This window comes from Psammomys obesus, unplaced genomic scaffold, assembly GCF_907164565.1.
Source record: "Psammomys obesus unplaced genomic scaffold, mPsaObe1.curated_primary_1811, whole genome shotgun sequence".
In the NCBI taxonomy this organism is placed as follows: Eukaryota; Metazoa; Chordata; class Mammalia; order Rodentia; family Muridae; genus Psammomys; species Psammomys obesus.
The window spans coordinates 478,708-493,106 of NW_026592586.1; the positions used below are offsets into that span (position 1 = coordinate 478,708).

Genomic DNA, 14,399 nt, shown 5'->3' on the forward strand with positions numbered 1-14,399 from the left:
TCTGAGGCCTAAGGAGCTTACTCTGTTATTCCGAGACAGGACCATCTCTTTTGTTCTACTTGGAAAGAAGGAACTCAGCTTGCCCTCGGACTTCTCCAAGGTCCGCTGCTTTCTCCTCCCCTGAGTCTCTTCTCCCTCTGTATCTTCTCAGCAAACTAAACTTTAAAGCTTTTGAAACAGAAAATTGCGGAAGATTTATGTAGACCAAGGCACTAGGACAATGGGGTCTGCAAAATTAGTAATTTGGTGACTAACAAGTAAGTAGAGAGCGCTGCAAAGATGGCTCAGCAGTTAGGCGCTCATACTGCTCTACTAGAGGAGCTCCGTTCTCAGCACTCACCTCAGGAGGCTGAGACACCTTAACACCTTTAAGATCCAGGGAATCTGATGCCCTCTCCTGACTGCGATGGGCGCTGCTCCATGTGCACAAACTCTGTCTCTCTATCTCACTCTCTCTCACACACAATAATAAATGTAAATCTTTTTTTTTCGAAAAAAGAAAGAAACCAGGAAACACAAAGTTGTTTCCTAAAATTAAAATTTCACAATCAGCACCTGCCACCAAAGGCAAACCTACCTCACCAGAATCTGAAACAAAAGTCAAGAACACTGACCCTGTATTTATATAACCTGGTGATACACTTTTCATGCTGGGTTTTTGTACATTGTGACTCATTTAAATGCTGCATTAACATGTTCTTGTTCGGTTGGTTGGTTGGTTGCCCATTTTCTTTTTGTGGTAGGAAACCCAGGCCCTCACATATGCTAGACAACTCTTCGACCACTGAGCTGTATCTTCAGCCCTATCTTTAATTGTATCTTGAGACACAATGTCCTTAAGTTTCTCCAACTGAGCTTCAACTTGTTACATGGCCCAGGCAGGCCTTGAACTTGCAATCCCCCTACCTCAGCTACTGCATCACCAATCCTGGATCAACTTTTCTTTATTATAGAATGTGTTCCTTATGACTCTCAGCCTTCGCCCCTGGAGTATCTCAATTTGCTCCATGATAGTCCCTGCCCGAGCTAACAGTTACTACTGTTTAAAACATACCACAATTACCCCTTGATTGAAAGCAAAGAATGTTTAAGCCATTATGTCAAAGTCACTTGAGCCCTGGGTCAAAAGCTAGAGGTGAGCTGGGTCACTTTCCAGCTAAGAGACCTTAGACATCCATTTACTGTCTTTCCTACCAAATGTTCTAGTTTGTAAAACAGAAACTATAATGGCACCTTCAGCACAACCCCTCCTTTGCTAAGAATGAAGTTTTCCAGCAAGATGGACAGCCCCTTTCTGCAGCGTCTGCACAAGGGCATGTTCCAGCTGTCCCTGGGTTTCTTGCATTAAATGCAGGTGTCATGGAGAATCTGGAAAACCTCACTATTCTTTCAAATTTGGGAATAAGAATCAGAAGTGAGTTAAATAGGAGCAGAACAAATTCTGAGATGATGATGACAACTTTGCTGTGATGATGGCTGAGTTGGTGATATTTGGTGCATGTGTATCCTCTCATCCCAGATTCCTGGTGCTAACTGTGAGTCTCAAGAAGAAGCCGGAGAGACTCGCTACCCTTTTAGAATGGGAATAAGAAATATGCATAGAAGCCAAATGAGTTAAACACAAGAATGAATTCTGAGGTGACTGCAAGCATATCAAGTCAGGACTCACAGCCAGGAGAAATGTTTAATGTCCAGACCAGTGAGGAACTTGCTGCTGGCTGGCTGCAGGGGAGAACACTTAAGGTTTTTTGAATCAGGGATGGAGCAAAGGAACAATATGGTGGTGGGTCAAAGTCAGTCTTCTTTTCACTGCCCCTATGCACGTAACGCTTGTGTGGCACATTACACTTATGAAATGCTCACTCAGTCGCTTGGCAAATAATACAATCTTCACACTAACCATGATGACTTACTATTTCTGTGTGTGTGCTCTTGTGGGTACATGGGCATGCGCAGGCCAGAGGTCAACATCAGATTCCTTCTTCTATGCCTTCCACCTTGTTTTTTTTTGATACAGGGTCTCTCGTTCTACTTGGAGTGCAGCCATGAAGCTAGGCTGGCTGCTGGCCAGCATCCCCTGGAGACATTACCTCAAAAAAGAATCAAAACAATGAAGCCTGATCCAGGATGTTCTGCTCTTCCCATCCCCCTCCCCCCCCAAAAAAAAATAATTTGGGACTGGCTATCGCTAGCTCTCTACAGCCAGCAACTACTTCAGGATGATTCCCCTCATCCTCCGCTAACCCTCCTCCAAAAACCATGAAGTCATTACAAAGTTTACAACTCAAGTACATCTTTATTCTTGACTACAGATTTATTTCCACGTGAAGACATATTTGTAGAAGTGACAGCATGGCACAGGGGACACGCTAACTGAGCAGAAAGCTTAAGGGCAAACAGGAGATGGTAGATGGGGCTCTCCCTAGCCACCACAGGGTGATAGGGAAGGCTGAGCAGAGGAGGATCAGCAGGTAAACTGAGTCTCCAGAGGAGATAAGCCAAGGTCAAGGAGAGAACACAGAAGAAGCTATATGGGAGCTTCCTATGGGACAGGATCGTGACTGCGTTTGGAGGCACCAAGTGCCAAAGAGTACCACACCATCAGCAAGAAGGTCCGTGGACTGGGTTCCCAAGAGCAAAGCAAAAACACACTTCTCACAGCAAGAGCACAGACATAGAAGCAGAGAGCAGAGCAGTTGGGGATCAAGGGTTTATTTTCAGTCCAAGACACAGTGCCAGCTCAGACTTCTGGATCTTCCCATCCTTGTTTACATCACAATGGCGAAGCAGAATCTCCCGGAACTTATCAAGGTCCACAACGCTGATGCTGGGCTGAGGACGAGAGAAGCCATGGTCATTCAGAAGGCCAGTGGCAGTCCCAGACTCCGGTGCCCTCTTTGAGGATGGGCCGGGAGGAGCCAGGCACAGTTTCTGCCTTCGCACCCCACCCAAGTTCCTAATGTTCGCTGGCAGTGGCTCCATTTCTCAGCCTGTCCCTTCAGGCAAGGTAAACAAATAAACATTTTAAAAGTCTTATTTCCACATTGCCTCCCACCGTATCTGGAGAAAGCCTGCCTTATTAGCAAGTAGATTTTGCCCAAAAGCAGGGAGCTATGACAGGAGTCTTTGTTGCTTATGCTAATGAGGGAAGATGCTTTACCGTTATCCATAAACGTTTATCGCCTCTGATTCATACACAATGAAAATCCAGTTTCCATGTTCTATATCAAAGCCTTACTGAGGATCTATTCCAAGTATGCTTCCAGACTAAGGAAGGACAGTGATACCCGCACTCCACGGAAGCGTTCCAAACTCCCTGGCTGTGCAGGACACAGTGCCAGAGTGACTCAGACACTTCATGTCATCCTCACAATTGCCCACGAGGGAAATGGTGACAGCCTCTGCCCAGGCTAAGAAAGAGGCTCAAGAGAGCTCAGCCTTCTTCCAGGGGAGGGTGATGGAACCCTGGTTCTACCACCTCACATGGCTCTAGGGAAAACTACAGGGGGTTGGGTGGGGCTGTGTCTGCACCGGAAAGCTGATGTCTAAAGAGAAGAAAATCAGAGGATCTGATTTCCGTTCTTCTTGATTACTTGAGTAGTTTCAAGAGTGAAAAAGGCAGCTTCCCTCCAGAGACTTCCCAGCCCCTGGGAAGCACGCCCCATCCCCCATCCCAGCCCTGACCCAGGCTTTCTTTACTTCCAAAGAAACCTCTAAAAACATCTTCCTTAGGGGGTAAAACCTTCCATTCCCAAATGGGGGGATTAGAGAGGAGCGCTAATGCTAATCAAGACTCCATCAGGGAGATGTGAGCTGCACGTGTTCCTCACTGTGGCCTTAAAGGGAGGAGGAGAGAAAGGAGCAGGAGAAAGTGAAGGAGCACCAGGCTGGGCAAGGGTCAGGAGAAGCCGGGGACCTCTCCCCGCTGTCGGAAGCACCCTGAACCAACAGACTGTAGGAGAGAAATAAAATGCGTTATTACAGGGTTCCTTTTGTTTTGCCCAAACAGTATAGTTTCCTGGGTGTGTGGGTGTGTGGGTGTGTGAAGCTCAAAGAAATGTGGCTTGGAGGCCTACAGTAAGCTGCACAAGAAGAGCCATATAGAACTCTACTGTTGTCCATATGCAAAGTGTGGATGGCTAGTTCTCAGCCCACTTGATAACTCACTACTATAGCTTTTCTCCAATAATTGACACCCAACTCCAGTCCCTTTAGGGCAAATATTATGTTTAGGGAAGACTGGAGCGCTAGACGTTCAGCCCTAAGCATGAATTATTTGCTGGAGTTTTAACCTCATTCAAATTATTCTAACTTTTATTTTCCTAATTGAAGAATAATATAATTTGTTTCAGAATAATTATTTCTTTCAAGTAAATGATAAATATTTGGAGGGTTTGGATGGTGGGAAGCAAGGAGGGAGGGAGGCTGTACGAAAAATTCCACTAGATCATCTGAGTTATGTTTTTAATTCTGGGCATCTCACCATGAGTTAAGAAAGCTGAATATTGCTACTTAACAATCCCTGGATCACTGAAGGTAAAACACAGAAGTCATAGGGCCCCCATGGTTAAGACTGTCTTAATAGCAAGTCCATAACACGAGAGTGCTTAGATTCCTGGTCCAGCGGCTCTACAGATATCAGCTCAAATCTTCAGAACAAACATGAGAGATTGCATCAGTTTCATCCTTCCTCGCAGATGAGTAAACTACAACCCAGAGAGACTAACCTAGCTACTGTCACACAGGTGTCTTAGAGTCAGAGACAGAACGCTGACTCAAACAGGCAGCCCAGTATCATACTATAAGCTTTCATTTTAAAAGTAAATCTTTTCTCAGCTACCTCAGAGGACTTCCCGAGACCAGCCCCGGGACAACTGATTGAAAACTACTGCCCTGCCTGCCTCTCATGAGCCTTGGGAATTGAGGTATTTTGTGATTGGCTCCCTGGCCCTCATGCATGCCCACAGCAGGTTCTTGCTTCTGTCTGAGAATTTACGTTAGGAGTGACCCTGTCCCTCAGTGTCATCTTCGGGCTTTCGTCACATCCCATCCATTTTGCATCCCAAATCCCCTGAAAGAATAAAAGGCAATGTCCAGCCCACCAGCCAGTAGTGTGCCCAAGTCTCTGTATATGTTCTGAACACCACAGGCCTGGACTATTTATGGAACTCGAGGTCAGCCTAGCCAACTTTGTGAGACTCTGTTTCAAAGTTTAAATAAAAACAGGCTTGGCCTTTAGCTCAGGGTCAAAGTGCTTGTTTAGAATGTGGGAGGTCCCGCCTTCAATCCCCAGTATGGCAAGCAAAAGAAAAGCAGAAAAGGAAGCTGAGGTCTGCAGACGCTAGACGATACCCATGATGACCTTGTCAGCCAGTGGAGAACCTGGGCCGGAAACACTAGGTAGTCAGCCGAGAACAGGAATTCTTAGCCTATATTCTCCTTGGCTTCTTAAATTTCACTTTATTTTTGATAAATTTTAATAACTTTTAAGGACGTACTTATTTTTGCGTGTACAGTGTGTGTGTGTATGTGTGAGTGTGTGTGTGCATACGTTGTGCGCGGGATGTATGCGTGTGCACAGTTCCCAATGAGGACAGAAGAGGGTATCGTATCCCCCGGAGCTGGAGTTGCAGATGATTGGATGGTTGTTAGGTGGGTGTGTGGATGCTGAAAACCACATTCTGGTCCTCTGTAAGAGCAAAAAGTGTTCCTGATGGCCGAGACATTTCTCTGGCTCTTCAATATTTTTATATGCAGAGATAATTTAAAATCAGAAAAGGAAGCAAACAGTTTAAAACTATGGTGGGTCAGGTGCTCTTGGAAACCGCCATCCCATCCTCGAGGTTCTCTTGCATGCCTTTGGCACACTGGTATTTTAAACAGGATTATTCTCTATGACATGGTCATCCGCCGAGCTGAAGATTCCTTCTGGAAAACTTCCTCCTGTATGTTTGCAATTTTCCAGCTTGGAAACGGATTCAAGTGATAATAGTCACCTTGTTCTAAAACAGTAACAAAGGCTGTTCCTTCCGGGAGTCATATTGTCTTCAGGGACTGTGGTAGCTGTCTACAGCATTCAGAGCTTCCACCCACCGATCCTTGGGGAGCGGGTCTTACCGGACACCTCTTGTGGGTGCCTGGCCAGGCAGCAGAACCCTTGAGAAACGTGTCCACAGACATCAAGCTCATGAACAGCTGATCTGGAGTGGGATGCTAGTGCACTGTCCGCCATGTTCTGTGTCTCGTCAGCAGAACAATTTCCAAGCAAAGAAAGAAGGAAGAGAAGAACTGATGGCAGGAGGTGTGGGAGAAGGAGAATCAGACACTGAATGTCAGGAGAGCACTTTCCAAGTTCTACACAGGAGAGGGATTCAGAGTAGCTCTCGTTGGGTTTCCATGTGTGATGGTCATCCCTGTGTGGGGACCATGAACGGAATGACAGAGCGAGCTCTCTGCCTAATTTTAAAAGCCCCAGCATGCACTCTGTCAGGACCCTGGTTCTGGGACATAGACAAAATCAGGCAGTATCTCCTTCCATTCAGTCCATCAGAGTAAACTAAAACTCCAGTTGGGCCAATTGATCGGCCATGAAACTTTAATATCCCAGAGATGATTTCTTTGTTTCTATTAATTAAGCTAATGAAGATGTAGTAAACAAAATGGGGTTGCCCTTTAACTATCATTTCAAAGGAGACACCACACAAATATTGGTCACTTATTTTGGTGGAGAAACGCCTGTGGTATCTTCAGCAGGAGCCACAGGGCAAGGGGGAGTGCAGTTGAGGGATTGCTGGGAGGATGCGGATGATAAGTTGGGAGCCACAAAAGATGTGCCAACGATACTGAGTAGACATCAGACGAAACTGTGCCTGTGTCTGCTCAGCCACAGAATGCCAACCAACTTCCTGGAGATCTGTGCAAAAAGTGATAGCTGGACCTTTCCTATTGCAAGGGTTTGTACTTTTAATCATTTTTGCAAATAATTCTGAGACTTAAAGTAACTAACAATGGTTACTATAATTTGTTGCTGTCTGGAACAACCAGGATGCAATCATTGTTCATCTAATAATGTATTTCAAAGTAATCGCTAAGTACAAAGACTACTAAATCCACGGGCTACGCTGCTTCCTGGGAAAAGAGAAGCTGGAATTGTCTGTGTAAGGAGATTATAAACCAGTACAAAGAGTAAAGTTCAAAAGAAGGAGATTGCCTTTTTAGAAACATTGTCAACCCCACAGAAGATGACTACGTGTTCTAGTAAAACCCAAATCGTTTCAGTCCAAGACCCAGCAATGTCCTAACAGTAAGTGTCCATCCTGGGCCAGGTGTTTGAAAAGCCCTCGATGAAAAAAAAAAAAAAAGGCGGGTTTTATGAAATTAAATTTAAAATTGTAGTTATTTAATAACTAAGTCTGAGAGAGGCAAGTAGAGGGGGGAAAAGACCTGGGCAACTAAAAAAAAAAAAAAAAAGAAAAATACACAGTGACACTGGGCTATTTGGGTAAAGTAATTGACTTTTAAATGATGGTTAAAAGACGCTTCTGTGTTGACTACATATTATTTTAACTCATGTGATCTTAGGGAGGGGAAAGGGATTTGCTGAGTCTCACAGAATATCAATGGTTATGAAACAGGAACTGTCCCCACACTTATCTCTCTAGTATTAATCTTCTTTAGCCTCACTCATACCCAGAATGATGCAATGCATCATTCAATACATTTTGTCACAATGCGTTTTGTCACAATGTCAATCGCAATGCATGATGGGAATAACCCAGCCTCATGCACTCACCTGGACCAGCTCCATCATGTCTTTGACAAATCCATCTACTTCTGGGCCTTCCAGGGCTCCGGTTTTACTCTGAAAGATAAAAAGATCCAATCACTCAAATACCATTTTCTTAATTCGAAAAGCTGAAGGATAAATTCGACAAATCGGCCAATCAGTGTTCATTTATAACTGCCAACCAGTTTAAAAATGAAGAGCTCTGCTTTTTATCTTCACAGGATATGAATGCCCTGCGTGAGCTACGAGAATCTTTCAACGGCGTCCAGGCTCTAAACAAGAAGCACATCTCAGAGCCCCTTGGCAAACAGCCTTGACCTGAAACTTGCTGACATCTGCTTCCCACACTCTGTCTTCTGTTCAGGTAAGTGCTCAATGCACCACAATCACCCTTAGAAGGACAGGCTGAACAGTTAAAATGTTTGCTTTATGGCTGAACAATTATTTGATGATTACTGAATGTTTAAACTTTAGACAGAGAATTCTGGGAATTGAACATGGGTCTTCCAGAAGAGCAGCTATCGCTGTTAACCGCCAAGCCCTCACTCTAGCCCCTTCCTACTTCTTCATTTTTAAGACAACGTCTCACTCTGTAATCCACCCTAGTCTTGAACTTGCAGCAAATCCTTTTGCCTCAGCCTCCTGAGTTCTAAGACTAGAGGTGCGAACCAGCCCCTGGATCCCATAGTTCTCTTGGTGTTTTCTTTACCCTCAACCTTTAACACGTTTTGAAATTTTGCTTTCTTCGCTGGATTTGCTAGCAGGGCATGCTGCAGGCTGAACTCTTCTGCAGAAGCTAAAGGTAGGTCAGTTAGCTCTTACAGCTCCAGCACGCCCATTCTTATCTGGAAACACCCTAGCTTTGAAAATAGGAGGGTGAAAGGCAGGGAGAATAAAGAAGCTGAGGTACCTCCCCCAGGTCACACGACTGACATGAAGTGCTGCCTCGCCCAGCCACAGTGCTGTTCAGAATGCAGCCCTGGTGTTCTGGGACATTCACTTCATGGAGAGGGCTCTTCCAGCCTTTCCCACCTTTTTGCTGATTTTCCCTCTTTTTCACATTATCCCAACTTGATCTCTAGAAATTCAACCTTGTGCCAATTGCTGTTCTAGAACCTGAAGAATTACTCTACCAGAGAAGCCATTTTACATCAGGCAGGAAGGACTTTGCCTTGATCCTTTGGTTGTATGGGAAGGATTTTTCTGTTGGTTCATATCTTTTTGTACACACAACAACTGGGTGTCTTATTTTACAAGGAGAACCTTTCTCATAGTTTTATGAGCCAAAAACACATTACGGGTTCCTCTCCGCTCAACTATTAATCAGCTTTGCCCGTTCTTTACTTACTCATCTGAAGTTATGTAGAGAAGTTTGGGACCCTGTGACCTAACAAACAAACATGGGGTGACAATTCATTGTGTCCTTAGATTTTGTCAGCAGGCTTTTGCCACATAGGAACAAACTTTCTACCCAAAGATGGCTTCACAGCCTGAGGAGCACTCACAACATCATAATGGGAGAAGATTTTCTCGAAGTCCCTCTTCCGTTCTTCAGTAGAAGAGGCCTGGGTGTGAAGAAAACAGTCAGTCCAGCAATGCATAGCCACTGGTGTGTAACTCTACCAGATGTTGGGCAACCTGTATAGACTTTGGACCAATAACCCTAAAGGTCCTTGATTCAACCTTGAGTATTGTCAAGTATTGACTAAAAGAGTTAAAAGACAAACGGATGTCTTTTGTTAGAGTTGGAAGGGGAACTGTGTCCCCCAGGCTCATGTGTTTGCACGGGAGACACTGGGAGGTTGTAGAGCTGTTAGGAGATGGGGCCTTTCTGGAGAAACTGAGTCACCAAGTAGCAAGTCCTTGGGTTTTAGAGCACAGCCCTACTTCCTCCTGGAGCTCTGCTTCCTGATCTACTCAGATGTATGCAAGCTCTCATTTCCACAGCTATGAGCTGCTCCTGCCACCAGGAACCTCCCCTGCCACAAAGGCCAGGACAGACTGTATCTCTACAACTATGCGACAGTATAAATCTTTCCTCCCTTTACGTTAGCCAGGTATTTTATCATAGTGAAGACAAAAATAACTAATTTACCTTCATTTCCTTCCATCTTTCCAGGTACATAAAGGAAGAAGGGTAGGAATAACCCATCAAGAGAAAAGTCACCACTTACATCCATTTTAAATTGAAGAAGGAAGTTTTCCTGAAGAGCCAGAATCCTAGATGGGAAAAAGAATAAAATCCATGTGACCCTCTGTGAGTGTTCCCATCAGTTGGCCAATGCACAGCTCTGGGGAGGAAAAATTTGACGGTTTCCACATTATCCTGAAAAATGTACAGGTGCTTTGAATTATGGGAATTTCTACATCATAAATTCATTGAGAGCAATGGGCAAACTTTCCTAGAGATTAGCCTTCACTATACAAAGCTATAAAGACCCTTCCTGGTGAGAAATGAGAGACTACAGGCTTCTGGAAGTTTTCCCCACAAAAGCAGTGAGAAAACGGGACAGAATGGTCAGAGCAAAATCTGTGGAACTCTGAAAATTCACCTGAAGCCTTCAGCAGTCTGGCGAGTGCTTATTCTGTAAAATCAGTGGAATTAGCACAGAATGGTGATGCAGGCCTGATGGCCCAGCACTCTGGACACTGAGACAGGAGACTCTTGAGTTTGAAACCGCCTGGACTTCAAAGACACTGTCTCAAGAAACCAGAATAAGGTACTTCATGTTATTTTGTGGCTCTTGTGAAGGGTGTTATTTCCCTAATTTCTTTCTCAGCCTCTTGTCTTTTGTATACAGGAGGGCTACTGATTTTTTTTTTAATCTAGCCACTTTGCTGAAGGTGTTTATCAGCTGAAGGAGTTCTCTGGTAGAATTTTTGGGGTCACTCATATATGTACCCCAGGCACCTCACATACTGCCAGGTTCTCAGAAGACTGAGGCAGGAGGATCCCTTGAACATAGTAGTTCAAAGCCAGCCTAAAGAACACAGTAATAGCCTATCAAGAAAAGAAAGGAAGGAAGGAAAGAAGGAAGGAAGGAAGGAAGGAAAAGAGAAAGAGAAAGAAAATAAATAGGTGTTGATGGGTAGACAGCAAATAATTATGTGATTTGGAGAATATAAAAATCATGGGGAATTTGAACTATAAACAAGCACAAATTTCCTATAATATTGAAATTAAGCTTCTATTAATCCAATCTGTTAATGGTAATCCCCCAGAGAAACACTAAGAAAATAATACAAAAGATGTAAATATTGAAAGAAGCAATGAGAAAAAAAAAAGTTCACTAAAAAAAATCTATTTAACTATAAGCTAGAAGGGAACAGCAACAATGACACAGATAAAACAGAAAAATAGCAAAATCCATACATCATCAGTAATCAAAACATGTATGGGTTAACAGCTCCTTTAAAGGTAGAAATTCGTAAAACGTAAAAGAAGAAACAGACTATTGCTATTAGCAAGTGGCATAATCTTCAATAAAATCTAAAGACCCAAACAAAAACCTATTCAAGCTAATAAACAAAACCAGCACAATTATAGGTGAAACCATTGACACAGAACATTTGTTTGCATTTTTGTCCCTAGAAATGACCAAAGCAAAAATGCACACCTATAACCATAGCAATCTAGAGGCAGAGACAGAAATAGCATGAGTTTAAGGCTGGTCTGCCTAGACTCCATAAAGAAACCCACCATCAAAAACAAAAAGAAATGAAGGGAAAGGAGGGAGAAATAAATGAGGAAGAAAAGGAAAGAAAGGAAGAAAGGAAGGGAGAGAAGGAGAGAGGGAGGGAAGAGAGGCAGGGAGGGAGGGAGGAAGGGAGGGAGGGAGGGAGGGAAGGAGGGAGGCAGGAAAGAAAAAGAAAATAAAACAAAGCTATGATGATTGAAATACGAAGTGTCCCTCCATGGGCTCCTGTATTTGAACACTTGGTCCCAGGTTAGTGGTGCTGTTTGAGATCTGTTATGGAATCTTTAAGAGATGCAGCCTTGCTAGAGGAAGCACATCACTGAAGGTGTGTTTTGAGTATCTTGAGTAACAGCAAGTGTAGCCTCACCACACTTCCTGTTTTCTCTCACTGCTTCCTGTGCATGGATGAAAATGTGATCAGCCAGCTTTCTGTTCCTGTTGCCATGCTTTCCTAGACATTTTAGACTCTATCTCTCTGGAAACATAAGCAAAAATAAATCCTTTCTTAAGTTGTTTTTGGTCATGGTGTTCTATCAGAGAAACAAACAAACAAACAAAACCTAAGATGAAATTCAAAGCACCATTACCTATATAAATCCAAAAGAATAAAATAATTGAGGAGAAACTGAACAAGAATAGGCTCAACTTCTAGACTGAGAACTCAGAAATATCTTCTAGAGAAACTAAAGACCTGAAAAGATGGAAAGACAACTGTTGTTTGTAAACTTGAAGGCAATATTGTCAAGATGACAATATTTCCCAATTTAAATAGCAAACTCAGAACAGAATCCATGGAAATCTGAGTTGCCTTTATGCAGAAATTGAGTATCTGATCCTGAAATTATATTAAGATATGCAAATGGGCCCAGAATCGGCAGAACAATCTTGAAAAAGAACAAGAATGGAGGAACTGTACGCTTTAAAAAGTTACCACAAGTCTCTAGCAATCAAAACAGTATGGAGACTAGTGTTTCCATTTGGAAAACGTTGTAAAGAATTAAATATAGAGTTACCACATGAACCAAAATTCTACTTCCAAGAATATAACGAAGGGGAAAGGCTCATCACACTCACATAGCTGTCCTGTTCACAGTATCTAAGAGTAGAAACAACCCAAACATATGTCACTTGATGAAGAGGCAAAATATGGCATGTGCCCAGCACGGTATCCAACCATAGCCATAAACACGTGGGTCCCTGGTCAGTCACTACAGAGGACTTTCAAAGGATTATTGCAAGTGACAGAGCTGGACATAAAAGTTAATATATGGTTCCATTTATACCTTTATTTCTCTCTCTTTCTCCCCCTCCCTCCCTCCTCTCCCTGCCTGCTCTGTGCTTATGTGTGTAATTGAATTTGTAGTCTTATGCATGCTGGGCACTGAGGCCCACTACCACTGAGCTCCCTTCTCTGGCCCCATTTATATGAAAAGATGAGGACAAGCAGACATCAGTGGGGGAGCAACGAGAGCAAAGGCTCTTGCTGTCACCCATATTGTCCTGGCTTCGGTGAGTCTTTTGGACACTAACTTTTCTTCTGACGAGTGACAAATCTTTCTAACCTCTGCTCAGGGGATGGGGTGGGGATTATGCCTCAAATGCTCAAGAAAACCACATGAGATGGAGGGAGCAGAAACAAGACTTGCTGGGCTCTGTCGGGGAGAATCACTTTATTTCTCTGTGACTGGTCTCACAGGGTCCCTTTTGGATCAAAGTGACCAAAATTAAGATGAAGGTCCTGGGGAGAGTCACTTAGAAGCACAGTGCTCCTAGGAGACATGGAAATCCATCCAGTGTGTCAGAGTCAATATTCTGATCAGGACTGACAACAGACAGTCTTTGTAGTGTGTCTCTTCACAGAAAACCTTCAGGACCAGGCCCTGAGCCTAGCATATGCAAAGACCATGGGTTCAAGGTCAAGAACAAGGAAAAGGTGGAAGACCACCCAAAGGATACACAACATCTAAATGTCCCCACCATGTGTGACACGGCCAGGAAATTCTAGAAGTTGCGTCATGCTTTTTTGGTATCCAGCCTCTGGAATGGTGAAATAATTAAATGTGTCCTCTTTCTAACCTCTGGCACTTTACTGTAGCAATGGAAAGCTGCATATCAGTACACACAGTGACCCATCAACCCCAAGTTACCTCACAGACTCGTGGACTCTGCTGCCCCTGTTCTCATCCTCCCTCCTCCCCTCCTAGCCTTTGGGAACTACAGAGGGTAGCCAGCCCCCAAAGGCCAGCAGAGCTCTGGTTCTACGGAAGCTCAATCAGTTGTGATTTTTGTTCTGAATTAACAATTAAACATTTCCAAAGTCAGTGAATAGCTTCAATATTCTTTCACTTATTTTATCATCATCATCATCATCATCATCATCATCATCATTGCTTTTGTTTTGCTAGATTTCAGATTTGAAGGGGGTTTGTTTGTTCGTGTTTTACTTTGGTCCTGGAACCTCGATGTGGGACCATGAATGCTTGGCCTCTGAGGACAAAATCCACCCATGACCTGTCCATGAAATCTTAAAAAAAAAAAAAAAAAAATTAAGGACTGTGTATTTAGGCAGCATGGAGCTTTATCTTCACAAAGAAATCTATTACTCAAAGTGATCCGGAAGCACTGCATTTGATGACTGTGATCTCTTAGACTCCAGGCAAGAGTGGGTCCCAGATTTCAAAGGATGTGAGTGTGCTACCCTCAGACCCTTGGACAGGAACTTGTGCATTTGCCTCCATTTCTGCACCACTCACCTTGCCAGGTCGTTAAGATCCAAACGGCCATCTTTATTTTTGTCAAAGATCTTCATCTGAAAGGCAGAACGCAAGGTAGATGTGACAAATGCTCACACCAGGAATTGATCCTAAAAGGTTTTTTTTTTTTTTTTTTTTTTTTTTTTTTTTTTGTTTTTTTTT

General features: G+C 43.5%; 1 protein-coding gene across 1 annotated transcript in view; it reads right to left on the reverse strand.

Moving 5' to 3' along the window:
- Positions 1-2,276: 2,276 nt before the first annotated feature.
- Scgn (secretagogin, EF-hand calcium binding protein) overlaps positions 2,277-14,399 on the reverse strand; it is a 37,996-nt gene continuing 25,873 nt past the window's right edge. The window contains exons 7-11 of the mRNA XM_055614497.1: positions 14,238-14,293; positions 9,961-10,006; positions 9,292-9,351; positions 7,793-7,861; positions 2,277-2,832 (exon numbers count right to left, since the gene is read on the reverse strand). Of these exons, the coding sequence (XP_055470472.1) occupies positions 2,704-2,832; positions 7,793-7,861; positions 9,292-9,351; positions 9,961-10,006; positions 14,238-14,293 (360 nt within the window). The 3' untranslated portion in view covers positions 2,277-2,703. The remainder of the gene's footprint in view (positions 2,833-7,792; positions 7,862-9,291; positions 9,352-9,960; positions 10,007-14,237; positions 14,294-14,399) is intronic.